The following is an 18700-nucleotide window of genomic DNA, read 5'->3' on the forward strand; positions in this document are numbered from 1 at the left end:
ATTATACATATATAACATATATTAAATACCATAGTGTGATATATAATATATATTTTGTTGGCATATTTTTTTTAATTTTCAAGCTGATGTACAGAGAGTTTCCAGTTTCATACGTTAGGCATTGCAAACATTTCTTATACTGTTTGTTACCCCCTCCAATGGTGCTGCCGAAACCAGCAATTACATGTCACTATTTCATGGTCAATGCTGAAATTGGGTTGCACATTTATATTGTGAACTTTCTTGTTCAAACAACTTTCGTGCAGTCTTTACAAGTATAATGATGTTATTTTCATGATGTGCGAGACGGGGAACAGGTGGGACTAGAGGAATGAAGTGTGAACATGGGACCCAAAGTTGCTGTAGGAAAAGGATGCAGTATTTTTTTAATCAGTTGCTATTCTCATGATCACTGTGGGTGACTACCCTGATATCTGCATTCGTAGGCCTCCAAAAGAGGAGTTGGAAATGTAGAAACCAAGTGAAAAGTGTAGGGAAACCCTTTTTTGAGTCCTTAAAAGCAGCAGGCTTAGGCAGGGTAGGGGGCCTGGAGAAGAGCAAACCTAAGCTTAATAACAAGGGCCCAAATCAGCTTGACCTAGAGTTACTTGACCTTTGCCAAAGAAAGGAATGAGGAAGACCACTCAGTTTGCATGTTTTAATTTAAGGGGAAGTTCCAGAAAGAGAAAGATGTTAGGTTAATTAAGTTGACTAGGGAGACAAAAGTCACACTCAGAACCAAGAATTGTATTGCTTTGATTGCTTTGTTTACTGGAGTTTACTGGAATTGTGATCACTAACAGCAATTCTCCTTCTGTATGTCTGCTTGCTTGTGTGGCCAAACTTGCCAGACAACCTGTGAGTGGTACAGTTGGGTTTTGCCTCTAAAAACCCAACCCTACTGAGACACAGGTTTGTCACCATCCCAGGAGTGACAATCAGATGCTATGCATAGCTAAATAAAAGACTCCTAGTCCAATTGACAGAGTGGTAGTGACTATTGTTGAGGGTGTGAGGCCCACCTGGGTATCTGGTATTTAGTAAAAGACACTAGACTCCCTATGGGACAAATATTCTTCTGTAGGAAATAATTTGCCCATTGAATTAACTTGTCAAGAGGCTCAGTGATGATGCCTAGATTCAGTCCTAGGAAGTGTGACTTCAGCATCTATCTTTAAAAACCAGACAATGCCAGCTGCCCTTAAGATCCTGCCAAATGGTTCAGAGTCCACTGTTGTCTTTAAGGAAGTCTGAGGACATGCTTGACTGAGGGGAAAATCACAATGTCAGCTAGGTACCTCTTGGCTCATGCCTGATAGCCTAGTAACTCAGGAGGCTGGTATCTGAGGATCATGGTTTGAAGTCATCTAGGGAAGGAAAAACTATGACACTCTTGTCTCAAATGAACCAACAGAAAACTGGAAGTGGCGCTGTGGCTCAAAGGGGCAGAGAGCCTGAGGAAACAAGCTCAAGGAGAGTGCCCAGGCCTTGAGTGCAAGCCTGAGGACCAAGACAAATGAAAATGTTGTGCTCAGTTTATGGTTGTTGTTACTAAGGGGAATATCTGCCTTGATTTAGAATGAGGAGCTTATGAAATCATCACAATCCATGTGCAAAGTTCACTGCCTTTTCTAACTAAAGGCATTTGGGACATGAACTGGCAGCCTTCTTCCTGTGAGATGAAGGGTCTCTTAGTCTCCCTCTGTGATTTCCTGAGGCTCTCTTGATAATATCATGCTGCTACCCATCAGGGTACCTGAACACCCTGCTGGGATGGACTTAGCCCAAGAGAAGAGAACTTACCAGTGTTCTGTGTCATTATCTGTACTCCTAGCCCTTCACCTAGAACTTAGTTCAAAAGACACTAAGAAGAGGGAATAAAGATTAAATGCATATTAAATAGAAGAAACCAAATATATGTGAGAAAAATTGCAAAATATCCATATTAATTGAAGAAAAAATTCATAATATAACCAACTATAGGACTGGAAAATGACTGCAGATTTAGTTCAGAAAATCTATATACTAACCATTCAAGTTTAATCTTAGCAATGCTTATTTCTACATCTATCTCTTTTATCCTTGAAGCCATGCAGACAATTCCTATCTGGCCTTATTAAGATGATATAGCACTTGGGGGCAAAGATGCAGCCCAGGAGCCCTGCAGTGGAGGCCAAGATGGAGAAGACCTCCACAGCCACCCTGACCTTGCCCTTGGCACTGTGGTAGACAGGCAGGAAGGTGAGCCACACACTGCAGAACACCAGCATGCTGAAGGTCAGCAATTTGGCTTCATTGAAGGTGTCAGGCAGGTTCCTGGCCAGAAAAGCCACAGTGAAGCTGGCCAGGGCCAGGGAACCCAGGTATCCCAAGACACAGTAGAAGGCAGTGAGGGAGCCCTTGTTACACAGGATGATGAGGTGGCCATGTTCAGAGTGTGTGTCTGTGTCAATGAAGGGAGGAGAGGTACCCAGCCAGATTCCACAGAGATTTACCTGGATCAGGGTGCAGATGGGAATGATGAAGTTAGGAGCCCCTGACACCAGCAGACACCTCATCCTTCTCCCTGGAGAAGTGACCTTGAAGGCCAGAACTACAGTGACAGTTTTGGCCAAGACAGCAGAAACAGCGACAGTGAATGCAACTCCAAATGTGGTTTGCTGTAGCACACATGTGACTGTGTTGGGACAGCCAATAAACAGCAAGGAACAGAGGGAACAGACGATGAGGGAGATGAGCAGGATGTAGCTGAGAGCCTGGTTATTCGCTCTGACAATGGGCGTGTTGTGATGTTTCAAAAAGACCCCAAGAACAAGTGCTGTGAGTGTAGATAAACCCAGAGCCATGCAGGCCAAGGCCATCCCTAAGGGCTCCCCATAAGCCAGGAAGATTGTAGCTCTTTGGAGGCACTGGTTTCTCTGTATGTTGGCATACTGGTGATCTGGACACTTCACACATATCTCCATGTCTGGTAAGGAAGTCACGTAACTATTAGTCTGTTTGCCATACTGAAAAATCAACTAGATTCCTACATAAAGAGAATTCTGACATGTGAATATTTAGTAGCATAAAGTAAATATTACTGATTATTACCAGACATGTTGAGTATTTTTTATGTCTTCATCATGTCCTGCTCACACTCTCATATTTTAGTCTGATTTCATCTGTTTTACCTACATTGACAATAAGATATTATTTATTGCCATTTCTAATAGCGTATGAATAATTTTCTGCACCTCTTCATTGTACCCTAATTCTCAGACTTGTGTGTGGACCTTAAACTCTTTATTAAAAAATGTGGACAGTAAGGCTGGGAATGTGGCCTAGTGGCAGAGCACCTAGCATGAATGAAGCCCTCAGTTTGGTTCCTCTGCACCATATACAGAGAAAAATCCAAGGGTGGTGCTGTGGCTTAAGTGGTAGACTGTTAGCCTTGAGCAAAATGAAGCCAGGGACAGTGCTAAGGCCCTGAGATCAAGCCCCAGGACTGGAAAAAAAAATTATGGACAGTGAAGCTTGCACATTCCTTTATTTCTCTGTACAATAAAAATAAGAGCACTGTGGCCTTCCCTTCAGCAGTTATAGTTGTCTCTGGTACTCACCTGTAGGAAACAGATAATCAAATCCTTCTTTCAATATATAAAGTTTTGCTATGCAAAACACCTTGCTCTCTTTTAATATGCCCAACCCAACCAAGAGCATTTTTTCTATTCCAAGAACTGGTCTTTGCCCTAGGCACTAAACATGTGCAAGATCTGTGTTTCCTTTGCAGTTGGAAGTTGATTTTGAAGAATATACAGTCTTTGTTCTTTGAAAGGCTTTGCAATTAATATGATAGAAGTAAAACTTATATTACTGAGTATTTGAGTAAGCATACATATAACAGACTACAAAAAAATAATCCTATATGTAAATCAGAGCCCAAGTTTTTCTTTTCAAGTAGTATCAACCACTGTCACAATTAAATTACTAAGTGAAGGAAGGAACAATTTAATTTTGCATGCCTAACACACAACTTTTGTATTGACTTGCATGGATTGGGGATACAAGGACTGTGAGTTTCTCTCTCCACAGTGAACTTACCTGTCCCATTAGCCATCTCATTCTCTGAGCAACGGGTACAATCAAAGCAACAAGCAGCCTTTCCCTCCTGAGGGGCTTTCCTGAATCCAGGACCACAACTTACACTGCAGACAGAGTGGGGAGGCTGAGGAAAATCAGGTGTGTGTGAGTAACTGTTTTTTTTTTTTTTTCTTTCTCAAATTTTTATTATCAAACTGACGTACAGAGAGGTTACAGTATCATACGTTGGGCATTGGATACATTTCTTGTACTGTTTGTAACTATTTAGACTTGTGTAAAATAGTCCAAAAACCTATTGTTCTAAATTGTTGAATATTAAGCATATTACTTCTGTACACAAACATAAAGTCAGTGAGTTGGATGCTGTGATAGATTGTCAATCACATGATTATTGAACTATTGAAAGTTGTGATGGCTTTAAAAATAGAGATTCATGGTTAGAACGTACGTTCTAGTGGCCAGCATGTCATTGCATGTTGTCTCCTACTAACTGGTGAAATTGTGAACAGCAAGAAGGTAGTATCCTATTTGAAACTTGAACAGCATGCTGAAAGGTAGAGCATAGACCTCCCTTTATAGTTTATATGATCCCCATACATGTCATATCTTATGAGTTTTCAGTGTCCATAAGTGAGAATCTACTGACATATTCTCAAGTATTCCTCTCACCAAGATAACTAGCAGGACAACTAACCCTTGAATGAAACCTCCACAGAAGGAAGCAAAATAAACCTTGCAACCACATAAAGTGATTTCTTGGGTACTTTGTCACAGTGTTCAACATTTGTTAAGAAATATGCAACTTATATTTTATGGCACTATTCTGATAACATTTAGAGACTGTTAAATTCCTTTTTATTTTTTGGTGCTTGTCTTGGGGTTGATCTCAGGGTATGTGCATTGCCTTCGGCTTTTGTTTTGCTCAAGGTTATTACTCTACCACTTTATGTACAGTACCACCTGAGGTTTTTGTTTGCCAATTGAGATAGGGGTCCCAAAGACTTATGTGCCAGCAGGAGCATCAAACAGATCTATAATCTTAGGATTGAGGATGTCTTCCTCCTGAGCAGATAGAATTGCAAGAATGAGTCTTAAACACTCAGAGAAGATTTTATGATGGTTTAATGAAGAGTCTCACAGAAGTTCCTGCATGGAATGACTTCAATCCATAATATTTGTATCTCAGCCACCAAAGTAGCTAGTATTTATTGGAGTAGGTTGCTGGAGTTCAAACAGATATACATTCTAAGGATGAATTTTGCTTAGTTTTATGTCCTTAGAATGATCACAATTCAATCTCACCCACCTCTGCAGATGCTATGGGCCACTGTATCATTTCTTCAGATAAAGAGAGTTGATGAGCATATGGAGAAAACTTTCCTACTTTCACCTCCAGGTGAAGACCTTGTGGGAAATTCCAAATGTTCACAATGTCATACTCTGCCTCCAATTTCCTTTTCTCATCCCAAATCACCTGATCTCCAGCAGGATTGTGAAATTGGATCTTCTTCAGAAAAGGGTGAAGCTGAAAGAGAGTCACCATCTTATGGTGAAGTTTATCCCAAGTGAAGACAGAAAACTTGAAGAAAATAATTTCCTGATTGCCTTTAATTTCTGATTCAGAATGCAGCAATAGCAAATCCACCTAATGAAGTATCCCTGAAGAAAATCTATAGAGGAATAAAATGTATCCTTCTGAATCCTGCTCAGTCAACAAAAGCATAATGACTTTTCAAGAGAAACCCACTCCATCTAAATAGTGACGAATGAGATGATTCTCAGTGGCCTAGCTACAGTTTTCCATAATCACTAATTCTGACTGGTGACAGTCAGGGGTTTGGTAAATTTTAATACCTAAAGTAGAATAAAACTAGAACACTTAGGAAATATATGGACAACTCTATTTAGTAGGTCATCCTTTGCTATTACAAACAAAACTTATAGGGAAAAGGTGAATTACAGTTTTCAAAATATGTGCTTTAAATATGTTGAGGCCATTTGGAATTAGACAAATTTTGAAAACACAGAACTTGACTCTCATTATCTCCTGCTTTTTCTTAAGAGCATGAAAATACATGTCCAGAGGACCTCCCGTATATTGAAGCAGATATTATTTCCTGGGTTTTGGAAAAGTAAATGCACTACTTAAGTTTCATATGGTAAGAAAACTACATTGGAATGACTTTGTTCATGGGGTGTGCCATCCAACACAGAAGGCCTTACCTGTGCAGGAGAAGGCACTATCCCTTTTCTGTTTCCCGTGGTTTGTACTTCTGTTTGATGAAGAAGCATCTCATGGAGAGCTTGGGCCACAGTGTATACAGTGTTGTATATATTGTAACTGTCTACAGACAAATTCATGTCTAAAACATGCCGAGGCAACCAATCCAAGGAGGCATCATGAGGACAGTTCTCCCATGTTACACAGTCAGACTTAGAATAAGAGCAATTAAAAGAGACAAACCACAGATGAGCAAGGAAAGAGTCTCCTGGGTATTTGGAAGGGTTCACTGCCTTGACAAAATCTGTGAATCCAGAAACATCTGGGTGATGGTGTGAAATTATGAGAGGTACCTGCGATGATCCTAACAGGAAAAAATCACTACTCATTGTCAAATCCCACTGTGAATTCAGGATACAAATATTGCCTTTTATTAACAATTGCGCAACAAGTAGAAATTCATTATCACCATATATAATGAAGACATTTGCGGATGATTTGTTAATCTGGTTTTTAACTGCCTTGAGTTTTGTTTTATGTAAAAGAATATTGTTCCGGAGTGCTCGCTCAAAGTCTACACAGACTCTGTTCTTGGCCATCTCTTCTTTCAATTCAGGAAGAATCCACAAGCCATTCTCGTCTTCTAAGGTTAGCAGTCCCACCCAGTTCCATCTGAAGTGAATCAGTAAGGAGACCATGGCAGTGGCCATTGATGTGTCCTTTTGGGCCATCTGATAGAGAGCAGGGAACTTGTAATGGTCGCTCAGGTCTTGATCAAAAGGCCCAAAGGAAAGCTAAAGGAAATGAAGATTGGATGTTCCAGAAATGAGAAGATTTAAGTGTATCATAACCTCAGTCATATAGTATGTAAAGTAACCATTTGAAGTAGTTGGAATGTAAGTTTTCTTTTGTTTTTTAAAATAATGTGCTTTAAATCACTGTACCAGCTATCAATTTTTTTGTACAATGCCTCTTGATCTTAGTCATTATTTCCATCACCTCCTCCCATTGATATCAACATTGCCCATTCAGACTTTCCTAGTAGCATTTTCACATATGTACATTGAATATTATGGCCTATTTGCTCACCTATCACCTTCCTATTCCTCTGGTGCTTTCCTAATTTCCTTAATACCTATGTCCTGCAGACAAAATGTGCTTCATTTCTTTCTGGTGTTAATTCTTTATATGGCTAGTTAATTAAAGAAGTTATACCATGAAAGTAATTCCATATATAAAGATATATTTATATATATCATACTATGCACATTAATCATATATATGTGGACATGTATGTGTTCTCTGTTTCATAATGCATTATCATATTTAGATTTACCTTTCATATATGAGGGAACACATGCCCCTTTTCTCTTTCTGCACTAGACCTAATTCAACATAATATCTTGCACGTGGGTATAGGGATGTGTGTGTGTTTTGCCCTAGGACTGAGGCATGAACTCTGGGCCTCATGAATTGTTTTTGACTTTTTCATGAAGGCTACCCCTCTACCACATGATCCACACATTACTTCACACATGTTGCTGGTTAGAAATAAGATTCCTCAGTACCTAGGATTACTGATGTGAACCACCAGCACAGAGCACAACATCTTTACACTTTACAGTCACTTTCCTTTAACTGACTTTTTAAAGAAAATCATTAATAAGGTGCAAAACTTTAAGGCTTTTGTTATGCTCTAACTTTTCCATCCCCTTTCCAAATAATGGGACTATACATAACCAATGACCTCATATTCTTAGATTTTTATATCTCAAAATTTCAGAGGATCATCAATCCAGTCTCTTTCTCTACTCCTCTAACACCTGAAATGTCACCAAATTAGACATTTTTAATTATTACTCACTCCTCCCACTCTCACCTGTGGAAACTTATAGAGGTTCAGCAATGTCCCAAACTTGGCAGATGTTATTCCTGATGGTCCTGTAAGTACTGCTGTATACTTGCTGTCTCCCATACATGTATAATTGAGAGTGTTGTACTTCCCAAAGAGGCAAAGAATGGCACTTTTTAATTCATTCCAAACATCAAATTCAAAATTACAGAAATCAAATCCCAGAGTCAAGTTATGTAAAAGATGAGGGTTTTTGTTGATCTCTTCTATAGCAAAAGTTAAGGCCAAAATAAACTGGTAGTTCTTGAAGATAAACCTGTGTAATGAGCATAGAAATATAAAAGGAGTATTTCCAAACTTATGACTTTAGTGAATTGAATGTTTGTTTTTCTGCCAATGAATATGCCTAAACATTATGCCATATTGGAGTAGAATGTGAATGTAATGTCTTCTGCTTGTAGATGGGAATAGGAAAGGATATGAAAGGAATTTGTACTGAGTGAGATTCAGAAACTTACTTCAGCTGAGAAAGAGCTTGCTTAGTCTCCATTATCAAAGGCACCACAACAATAACCTGTTATCCATGAAACATGGGATAGACTTACATGAGACACCAAATATTTTATTGTCTTTATCTTTGAGAAACTAGTGCTAGCTATGTGAAAATTCTTTTGAGTCACTCACTTTAAGATATATAGTAATATGACAGGCAGGGCTGACAAATTCCCAATTTAAGGCAATCTTTCAAAAGCAAAGTCTGATTGAAAGAAAGTTCTATTGCTATCTCTGTTCACAGACCCAACGTATTGAATAGCTCTTCCTGGGATATCAACCAAAAGAAGAGCTCAAATATCAGGGGAAGGAATTGTATTCTTATTTATGTAACAACCTAAAAAGGATGCAACCATCTCTAAATAACTCATTATGGAAGGAGAAACCTTCAACACAGGGGATGACGAATGAATTATAAACAAGCTTAACATGGAAATCCCCAGTATGCCATGATAAATACCATGGTGTACAATGGTAAAATACCAAGGTAAAATGCATTGGCCACTACCGTGTCCCCAATATTTTTAGACTGAGATCCTTGAAAGATAAGAACACAAAGGAGTAAGGAGACTTAAAGTACTTTCTTTCTCTCTGTTATGACTGTATTGCAGTGTGTGTGTGTGTGTGTGTGTGTGTGTGTGTACATAAATTCTAAAGAAATTAATCTGAAATCATCAAACATTCTTTGTAAAAGGAAACAATGGAGGCAAGATGGAAATACAAATCAAACGATGAGTTTGTTCAACATATAATGCATGCATATCTAAAATGTTACAGTGGAAGCCTACCCTGTTGTCAATAAGTTCTAAACAGAAGAAAATAGTGATATTGAAGAAAATCTAATTGAACATACACATACGGAGGAGTAACCTGAAAGCAAGACTGAACACATGTGAAAAAGGTTGACAACACTATTTAATAAAGCAAATATTGATGGGTCGGGCCTTTTTATAATGGTTGAAAATGCCTAAAAGTAATAATGCTTGTCCTAAGAAATGCAGGAAGTTCTACCAGTAAGTGCTAAAGTGGCTGAATGAATAAAATCTCAATGACACAGGACAGGTTGATGCCAAGAAAGTCACTTACTATCAGTGGCCCTCAGTGGTTATAAGCAAGGGCAGTCCATGCAAATGAAGCCTAAAGGAAACCAAAAGTATCTATATAACACATCACATCCAATAGACTTTCAGCAAAGGAACAAAAAGTGACATATCTGTAATATCATGATGAAAGGAACAAATATACAAGATGAAATAGAAATTTGAAATATATATTTACACAGTATCCAACCATGGAACAATGGTAAGCAGACTTTAAGGTAGACCTTAATACAATAATAGCTGAAGATTTAACGGAGTGATGATGGAGACAAAATCAAAAGGGAGGCACAAGAATTAAATTTCACACTAGTTTAGGAAAGCCTGACACCCACCAACAGAAGATTTCATCCAACTTCTGAATTAAACTTCTCTCATCAACATTCTAATGTTCTCCAGGAGAAATCCTGGAATGGGACACAAAGCAACCGGATTTTTCAAATGCTGAAAGTATTGCACACTTGCAGACATACACTGTGGTAAATCTAGAAATTAACAAGGAAAATATGCACATAACTTGAAATTCAAATGAATTATTCATCAATCATAATTTTATAGTATAATACTAACTAAAAAGTTTTCAATTTAATCACATGATTAACGCATGGTAAAGTGAATTGTTTTTCTAGGCAAATTTCAAGAAATAAACGGACCCCTGGAACAAATGAAGCTGACAACCAGATGGATATTGAGAAAGGAGGAATAAAAGGAAACTAACCTTTCTTTAAATCAAGAGCACAGATGCTGAACTAAAGAATTGCACTGCTTCTGAAGGAATGAGAAATGAGGTTATATTTTTTCTGTACTGTTTGTGGTTCTCCCTTTCCCCTCTTTTATCTGTTGTTCTTTATTCTTTCTCTTATTCCTTTCATTTTCCTTGATTTATTCATTCTTCTCACTGTTTTTGATTTCTCTATACTTTCTTTAGTGTAAGCTTACCTGACTGGAGGATGGGAATGGAAAGCACAGAAAGGAAGAGACAATGGTGAATCAATTTAGCAGTGGTATTTATTAGACACTATTGTGGAAATAAACTGTATAGCTTGGTGGAGAGAGAAGTCAGGTTGGGAAAACTTAGAGCATGAGGAAGGGAGTGACAATGTTCAAGTGTGTACGCATTACCTGAGATATGTAACTGTAAACCCTCTGAAACATCAACTTTACACTCAAATTTTTAAAATGAAAAATGAAATAATAAACGAATAAATGATAAAATGATCCATAGGTACAGAAAATGTAACAAGATTTGCTTAAGGGGGTATATTTTGGACAATAGAACGTGCATTGCCTCTCAAGGAACTGGAAATAACAAACCTCAGATTAGAAAAAGGAATGAAAGAATCAAGGAAAAGTAATGGGACAAAGGGTGAACCAATTCAATCGTGATACTCACTTGACACTGTATTGGAAGTGAACTTTACACCACGGAGGGAGGGCTGTTGGGAGGTCATGAAGCAAGAGAATATGAAGGAGGTGGTAACATTGTTCAAAGAGAAATGGACTCATTGCCTGACTTAGGTAAGTGTCACTTCTCTAGTGATCACCTTTATAATAAGATTTAGATGAAGAAAATAAAAAAGAAATCAAATAGGAAAACACAGTAGCAATGATCAGTAAAGCAAAGGGTAGGTTCCACAAAAACAAAAGGGAGCTATGACTGAAGTAAAAATCATGAAGATCTTACCGGCAGGGAAAGGAAAAGCTACATGGAAGGAAACCAGAGTCCTCTCCTACTAGCAAGCAGAAAATCACTCAAAGGAAAATGCAAAATAAAATAATGAATCCGTGGTGTTTGTCTTGCATGGGGATGGGAGATCAGGGTAGAGCATTAATGTGAGCAACTACACTTCCCTCAGACATAGCCCATCTTGAGGAGAGAACAGTAAATGGAAACAAAATGATGAGATACTTACAGCCTTTCCTTTTGATGCTTAGGAGCATCTTTGTCACGGCTAGGTACTCTCAAGATGTAGAGAGGGAAATAAGAAGCAATCATCACATCACCGTCCATGTGCACACGCTGCTTCACAGTAGAAAAGCAGCTAGTGGCAGCCAATGACACAAAACGGGGAAGAAGGTGGAGAAGAAGGAGTGGAAAAACCAAAAGGCACATCCTTGAAGCATCTGCCAACATGAAATTGTGGCTAGAATTGAGGCCAACTGTGTCAGATATGTATTCATATATATTTTTATAGGTGTGTGTGTGTGTCTTTTTATTGACAGAGAAGTACACTTTTAGCTCACCTTTCATCGAAGCCTCTTAGGAATCCCCAGGAAGAATGTGTAAAACCCTTTCCTGGGGCTCTGCAGCTGCGGCCTTGCATGCAGGAGAAAAACATGAGTTGGGCAACATGTTTGCAGATTTCCCTTCTTCATCCCAAGTGCCATCATTTCCTTCAAGATCACAGACAGTGAGACCCCAGGGATGGAGTTATTCTTAACTTTGATCCAATATTTGTGTCATGAAAACTATGTGTATGAAAGCCATTTGGGATGATGCAAATGGATTGCACCAGAGGATACCGTGTCAGACGTACAGTAAACTGCTCAGACAAAAAAAAAAGCCTTTGCACGGACACATCAAATAACCAAAGTTATTAGGGCATCATACCCAGATGGCCACTTCACCCACGCCATTTCCATAACATCTACCGCACATTGCTGATTCTGTTATGCCGATTTTGGGGTCCCCAAAGACCACCAAGGAGCTGAAAGCGGCTGTAATCACATGAGAGTCTTTATTGTAATGTCCAGCCTGGGCTCACAATCATCATCAATGAAGTGGGTCTTAATCAAGAGCCCCGACCCTCCATTCAGCAGGGTTTTTATTTGGTTTTGGGGAACATTTCATGCGTCACATCATCACACAGCAAATCATGTCACACCGCTGGAAAGTTATAAAATAATTATTAAGAATGATTGGCCCAATCAATGGTGGGGATGAGCCTGGTGAAGGTGATTGGCTAGTTTATGGGTTTTAAAATGGTTAGCTTAGACAAATGATCTAGGTTGGCTCACAAGGGTGTTGCCTGCCTGAGTCATCCTTATCTAGAGGGGGCATGTGGGCCGTCAGGTATTTTCTGTTATCTCTTGATCTGGATTGGTTCATAAAGGTGTCTCCCCAGTCATCCTTAGCTTGAGGGGACACATTAACCATGTTTCAGGAACACAAAACACACTGGCCACACCTCAATACATCACCTTTGTGCCACAATTGCTAAAGCATTCTAACTTTAACTGACCTCTGGTCAAATGAAGTCTCTCCTCTGACTACCTTCATAATTTTAGACTGCATTTTGTTCAGACTCTTCACTTTGACATGTTCTGCAATTATTCCAGGAAGCCTCAGGGCCTGATCAGGCCCAAGCTACAATAGAGCTGTACCGGCTGCTAAGGTTCTTCATTCCCCCCTTTTACTTGTGACTAAGGGGGCCCATCATGATCCCCTTCTGTCCATTTCAATGGCTTGTTTGTCTAGGGGCTGATATTGAGATATGGCATGGGCCAATAGATAGGGCCAAAATAGTAGAACCAAAGAACTTATCAACACAGTTATCAGGAGAGTGGCCCATGGTGACCAGGGGAAGAGTGGCTGATACCAGTTCTTCCCTTTTTGCTGTCTGTTATATTTCTACCAAATGCCAAGCTTTCCTTAATGATTCCTGATTGATTGACATAAAAAGAGCACCCTTTTCATAAGGCTACACATGAAGGGCAAATCCAGGTCTCACCTACTTTGCAAGACCATCTCAGCGGGGGATATTTACATGAGATCTTTCTGGTTTACATTTAGACATCACACAAGGCCCTTAGCTCTGCAGATGCAGGTACAGGTAAACACAGTTTCACACCGAAGCCCCAATTCTGACCCAATTTATATCATAGCCAATTTGACTACATACCAACTTAGCTCATAAGCTCTAATTTTAAAACATACTGATCCCATTTGCTACATCCTCAAACTTTTTAGGGATTGTCTTCCTTTTTCTAATCTGAAGGGAATCACTTGTTTTCCCCAATTCTCTTTCTAAAGTCTTTCCTTATCCCCACTCATGCCCTCTTCTACTCAGACCATCAGCCACTTACTTGAACATTCTGTGACAATTGACAATCCTTACTTTTCAAACCCCTTTCTTATCCAGAGGAAATCATTTTGTTTCCTTTATTTTAGCAGCAGGCCATCAGTTCCACAGAATTGTCTACTTGAAAATCTCTTACAATATCCAATTTTCTTAAGAGAGCTAGTTAACTCCAGTCAACTCAAGACTGTTCCCCCCAAATCATAGTTTCAGCAGATCCAAAGCAGTTTCCAGCAGGAATCAGCTGCATCTGATAGAGTCCCATCTGCTTATACCATAGTAGGGGTGCTCAATGTGAAGATGTAGATTCTTCCAGATGACTGTCAGGCTGTCCTTGAACTTTGTTGAAATGGAATGGACAGGGGCCATGGTGGTGTCAGGCAGCACTGTATCCCAGTGGCTCTAGTAGAATGTCACACCTTCTGCTGGGTTGCCTGCAACTTTCTGCAAAGACTGGGTAGAGAAACCTAGCCTAAGTTAGCCTAAACCCTGACTTGAGTGAAATCTCCTAATATTCTCCTGGTTGTTTTTTAAGCACACTAGCTTTTGTAGGTTGGCACATCACTGGACACCTTTAAAGACCAGCTAAGGCAATGGCCCTTGGCCATAGTTTCCTCAGCAATAACTTTCAGTAATCAGATATTTCCAATAAGGGTAGGATTTTTTAAAAAAATAACTCTGGTTCCTTGATTTTGAAGGGGGAGCTGATGGGCAGATATCATCCATCTTCTGTAACTTCTTCAGGCTGACTCAGGGGCATTGCCCTTACCTAGGCAGGAACCTATAGAACCTTAGTCTACTTTACCAAAGGGTTGTCAGAACTAGTTACTAGGAACTTTACTCCAAACTGTAGTAAATAGCTAACCTTTTAACAGCTGCACAAACCTCTTCTTTGGTTATAACATGGTAGTCCTTTGGCACTCTAGTTTGTAAAAGCATTTTCCTCTCTGGCTGAGGAAACTGAGGACATAACAATGCCTAAACTACCTTGGCAGGCCTTAGATCTCAATACAGACAAGATCTCAGATCCACGAACTTTATTTCCTGAACAGATATATCAGCTTAAAATTCTCACTGCCAGTCAGGGCTTTGAGTAGATGCAGGGGATTTTAAACTTTCCCCCATTTAACAAATTTAGCTTGACTTCCCACTACCACAGATGACTGGCAAGTTTCTGTCCAGTTACAAAGTAGATAGACATGGGCAATAAAAGGCATGCCTACGAACTATTCTTCTGGGTCCCGCTGGCTCTGATTAACTTTTGAAAGGCCAATCATGAGTGATTCTAGGATCTGACACCATCTCTGCCATCCAAGCAATGGCTTACTGCCTCTGAATGCTCCATCACTTTTGTCCCAGGAGTGAATTTTCCATGCTGGACAAATGTACCTTTGGATGTTTTCTTGGTCCATCCCTGGACTTGGACTCTGGGTCCAGCTGTCCCTCAGCTCTCCAGCTCCAGGCTAGCACTCTCACACTTTGAGCCCCACACAACTCCGTACCCAGAACTCTGCTGGCTGATTAGAGACAAGACTCTCACAGAGACCTTTCTCTGCCCTGGCTGGCTTCAAACCGCAAATTTCAGATTAATGAGTTTTCCAAAAGGCAACTTTACTTCAATTAAAGCAACAAGGTGGTCCACACAGAAGAAGTTTTTAAGCATGATCTTACATGGAACTTATTAAAGGACAACATTACATCTGACAAACTTTTTGGAATCGTCTGTCCTTTTCCATGGGACTATTGAAAACTGTTAAAAAAAAAACCCTACAAACTGGAATAGCAACTAAACAATTATTTTGGCAGGCTTGTTTCTCCTGTTCAATTTAAAACAAACATTTAGGGCAAACAAACATTTATTTTCAAATCCCATATCAAAAAATCCATTTTTGATATCTAAAGTCTTTTACCAATCTCAACTTTCACACATACTCTTTAGCTTTCTCATTGGCATTTACAAATCTCTGAAGCATAAGTGTTGTTCATTGCTCCAGGCTGCTGTTTCCACTTTCAAATTTTTTAAAATAGAAATGCATTCTTGATTCCTGAAGCCTTTTACTAACCTCTGCTTTAACACCTTCACTTCAGCCTTTATTTGCCGCTGGAAAAACTCTGAAGCCCAGGAGCACATTGCCGGTTTTAAAAGAGCTATATTTTTTCTTCAGTCCAAGTCACTGCATGAAGACCTTTAAACTCAAATGACAATTTTTTCTTAATGCAAGAATTACAATTACAAAATTAGAAATACTTATCCATTCAGCTTTTCATGAAGTTAGTGAGAAACCTTATCCCATTTTGCCATTTCTTCCTACATACAGGAAGTTAATGAGAGTATACTTTTATCCCCATTAGTTTAATAGATATACTTTAAAATTCTTGCCAGATTATATGTAATTTATGATAGTTAAGAGTCTTACTATTACATCACAGTATACACATAAAATTCAGTACCTGAATCACTAAACTGATACCCAAAACAATTGTCACAAAAGTACATTCAACAAGGTACACCAGAATTACCAACACAATAATCCAGACTTAGCATCTTTATTTTTTTCAATACATCCAAATTGCAAAATACAGATAAATCTTTTAATCCTCCTTTAAGGTTTTACAGTATTAATAATCCATCCTAAGGGGCAGTTTTAGAAATTGCAGTCAAATCATTCATTTTTACCACCAGGTTTCCAATGTTCACCTGAAAACAAAAGAGACAAAAGAAAGGCCTCCACTGGCCTGTTCTACAGAATGGCCTATCTCCATCCTACTCCTCAGAGCTTTATGAACTGTCTTGGTGCCAGCTTGCCCTCTTCCACCATGAATGGACCCCCCCCCCTTTATGGCTGTCCCAACACGTGGACTCCGTCCAGGGCCTGTGCCACCATGTGGGCTGGCTAAGCTGCACCTTTGCCAGATCACCCCTCACTCCTGAGGATAGTCACACAGGCCCGTCCTAGGATTTTCCTCTTCTTTCGTATTGGTCTCTGACTGAGAAACTCAAGCCTCTTTTTTTAACAGTGATAAACCTTTATATCCAAATTTCTGACACTTCTTCCCGATTTTTTAAACAGTGGGAAACAAATTTCAAGATCCCAATGGCTTTTTTTTCTAAAGCAGATAATTACAGTACAAACAGTCTTATGCATTAAGATACTCTATTTTTCAACTGTAAATTAAGGAGTCATTAGAAATCTTTTAGTTCCTCTTTAAAACAATGTAATAATCCTTTAAAACACTTGGTAAGACCCAAACTTGATGACCATTTGAATTTACACTTAATCTCACTCAATTTTACATCATACTAACATTCTTGAACATGTGAACACTCATACATGCACACACACACATACATATTCAAAAGATCTTAAAGCGTGAAAAATAAACTTCGGCCATCCATTTCCCTGTGGCAAGTTATTTTTGCCGATCTTACTCCTGTAACACCCAAATTTTAAGACAAAACTTTTCACAAATGATTTTAGCATTCTCCTGCCTCATTTTCCATGGCTTGATAGTTTTAGCAAAACATTTTAGTACACCAAATACTTTTCTGCTGAAGAAGGCTGAGTGGAGTTAAACGCAACCCACCCAGTACTGGACTCTAGTCTCTAGCCCAATTTTAGCTAGGAGCATTTTACAATTTTCTAAGATTAGCCAGCTGTTTGAACCAGGTCTCCTCAAGTTCCGTGCACTTGTGCCAGGATGCTGGCCCAGTCATCCAAGTCACTTTGCCCTGCTTAAGTTCCATTTCGCTCTACCCTGGCTGGACAGTCTCAGACAATCAGGATCATATGTGGTGCCTGTTTCTGATGTTAAGGAGGCAAGAAGGTTTTTAACCAATAAGGGGAAGTCTCAACTCAATCTTCCCAAACCAGAGACTTGGTCTAGGTGGCCATATCTTCCTGGAGAGCAAACTACATTCTTTACTGGATGGATAGTGGCGAGATCAAAGTTTCCCTCTGCTGGCCACCCGACCTCAAAGGATGGCCATTCTGTACTACAGAATTTGATTCGTTTATGCTCCTTAATTTCTTTTACACTTAAAGTCTGTCCTCTTTCACGTCTTTAAAGTTGTCAATCAAAAGAAAGAGAGAGAGATAGTCTGAGTCTGTCCCATTTCTCAATAAAACAGTCCACCAACACACAAACATAAGAGACAGCAAGAGATACAGGGCACCAATATGAGTTGTAAATGCAGCTGCAGAAAATACACCTGTAATCACTCTCAAGAGGAGAAACAGAAACTACTGGCCCATCTGTAATTAAGACAGGATTCATAAAAAGATACATGCAACTTCTCCAGAGGCATGGTAAACTTAAAAAAAGGCAACACTGGCCTTTCACACCAGATCTGCGGGAGCGACATGCTTCATTCCAATACAAACAGGGCGGACTTTAACCCCAAGAAAAATACAGGGCGGACTTTAACCCCATGAAAAATACAGGGAGGGAAGTGGAACGTCTTCCAGGACCCCAGTGACAGCTCACCTGCATGTTTGCTTAGGCCGATGCCAACATTTACAGATACACGGGGGACTTTAACCTTCCCCCCAAAATACAGGTCATGACAGACACATAAACACACATAAACAGTTCTCACTGATTGGTGTTGGGCTCTCTAGTTCGGGGGTCCTTGGGTCTGGGGGACATCATGGACGAGCCCTCAATTGTTATACCAAGATATTGGGAGTTCCCCAAGTACACCAAGGAGCTGAAAGTCACTGTAATCACATGAGCGACTTTATTGCAAGCTTTATTTCATCTTTATCTTCTTGATTACTTCAGTAATACTGAGTTTATAACTGTTGAGGGGTCATGA

At 39.5% G+C, this 18700-nt stretch overlaps 1 protein-coding gene across 1 annotated transcript; it reads right to left on the minus strand.

The window, feature by feature from the left end:
* Positions 1 to 292: 292 nt before the first annotated feature.
* On the minus strand, positions 293 to 16015 carry LOC125341762 (vomeronasal type-2 receptor 116-like). Its single transcript, XM_048333861.1, has 12 exons — positions 15948 to 16015; positions 11719 to 11847; positions 9568 to 9578; positions 9169 to 9245; positions 8725 to 8756; positions 8184 to 8472; positions 6883 to 7098; positions 6307 to 6609; positions 5390 to 5608; positions 4084 to 4207; positions 2066 to 2968; positions 293 to 360 (listed from the first exon to the last, which is right to left on the minus strand). The coding sequence occupies exons 1-12, from the start codon at positions 16013 to 16015 to the stop codon at positions 293 to 295; spliced, it is 2439 nt and encodes an 812-aa protein (XP_048189818.1).
* Between the last annotated feature and the right edge of the window lie 2685 nt (positions 16016 to 18700).

Source organism: Perognathus longimembris, chromosome 25, assembly GCF_023159225.1.
Source record: "Perognathus longimembris pacificus isolate PPM17 chromosome 25, ASM2315922v1, whole genome shotgun sequence".
Classification (NCBI taxonomy): Eukaryota; Metazoa; Chordata; class Mammalia; order Rodentia; family Heteromyidae; genus Perognathus; species Perognathus longimembris.

Coding starts and splice junctions, on each gene's coding strand:
- LOC125341762 (XM_048333861.1), bottom strand. CDS start 16,015: ATGTGCTCCTGGGCTTCAGAGTTTTTCCAGCGGCAAATAAAGGCTGAA. Junction 8,473..8,724: donor TTCATGGATAACAGGTTATT/GTTGTGGTGCCT, acceptor CTCATTACACAG/GTTTATCTTCAAGAACTACC. Junction 7,099..8,183: donor ACCTCTATAAGTTTCCACAG/GTGAGAGTGGGA, acceptor CATTTCCTTTAG/CTTTCCTTTGGGCCTTTTGA.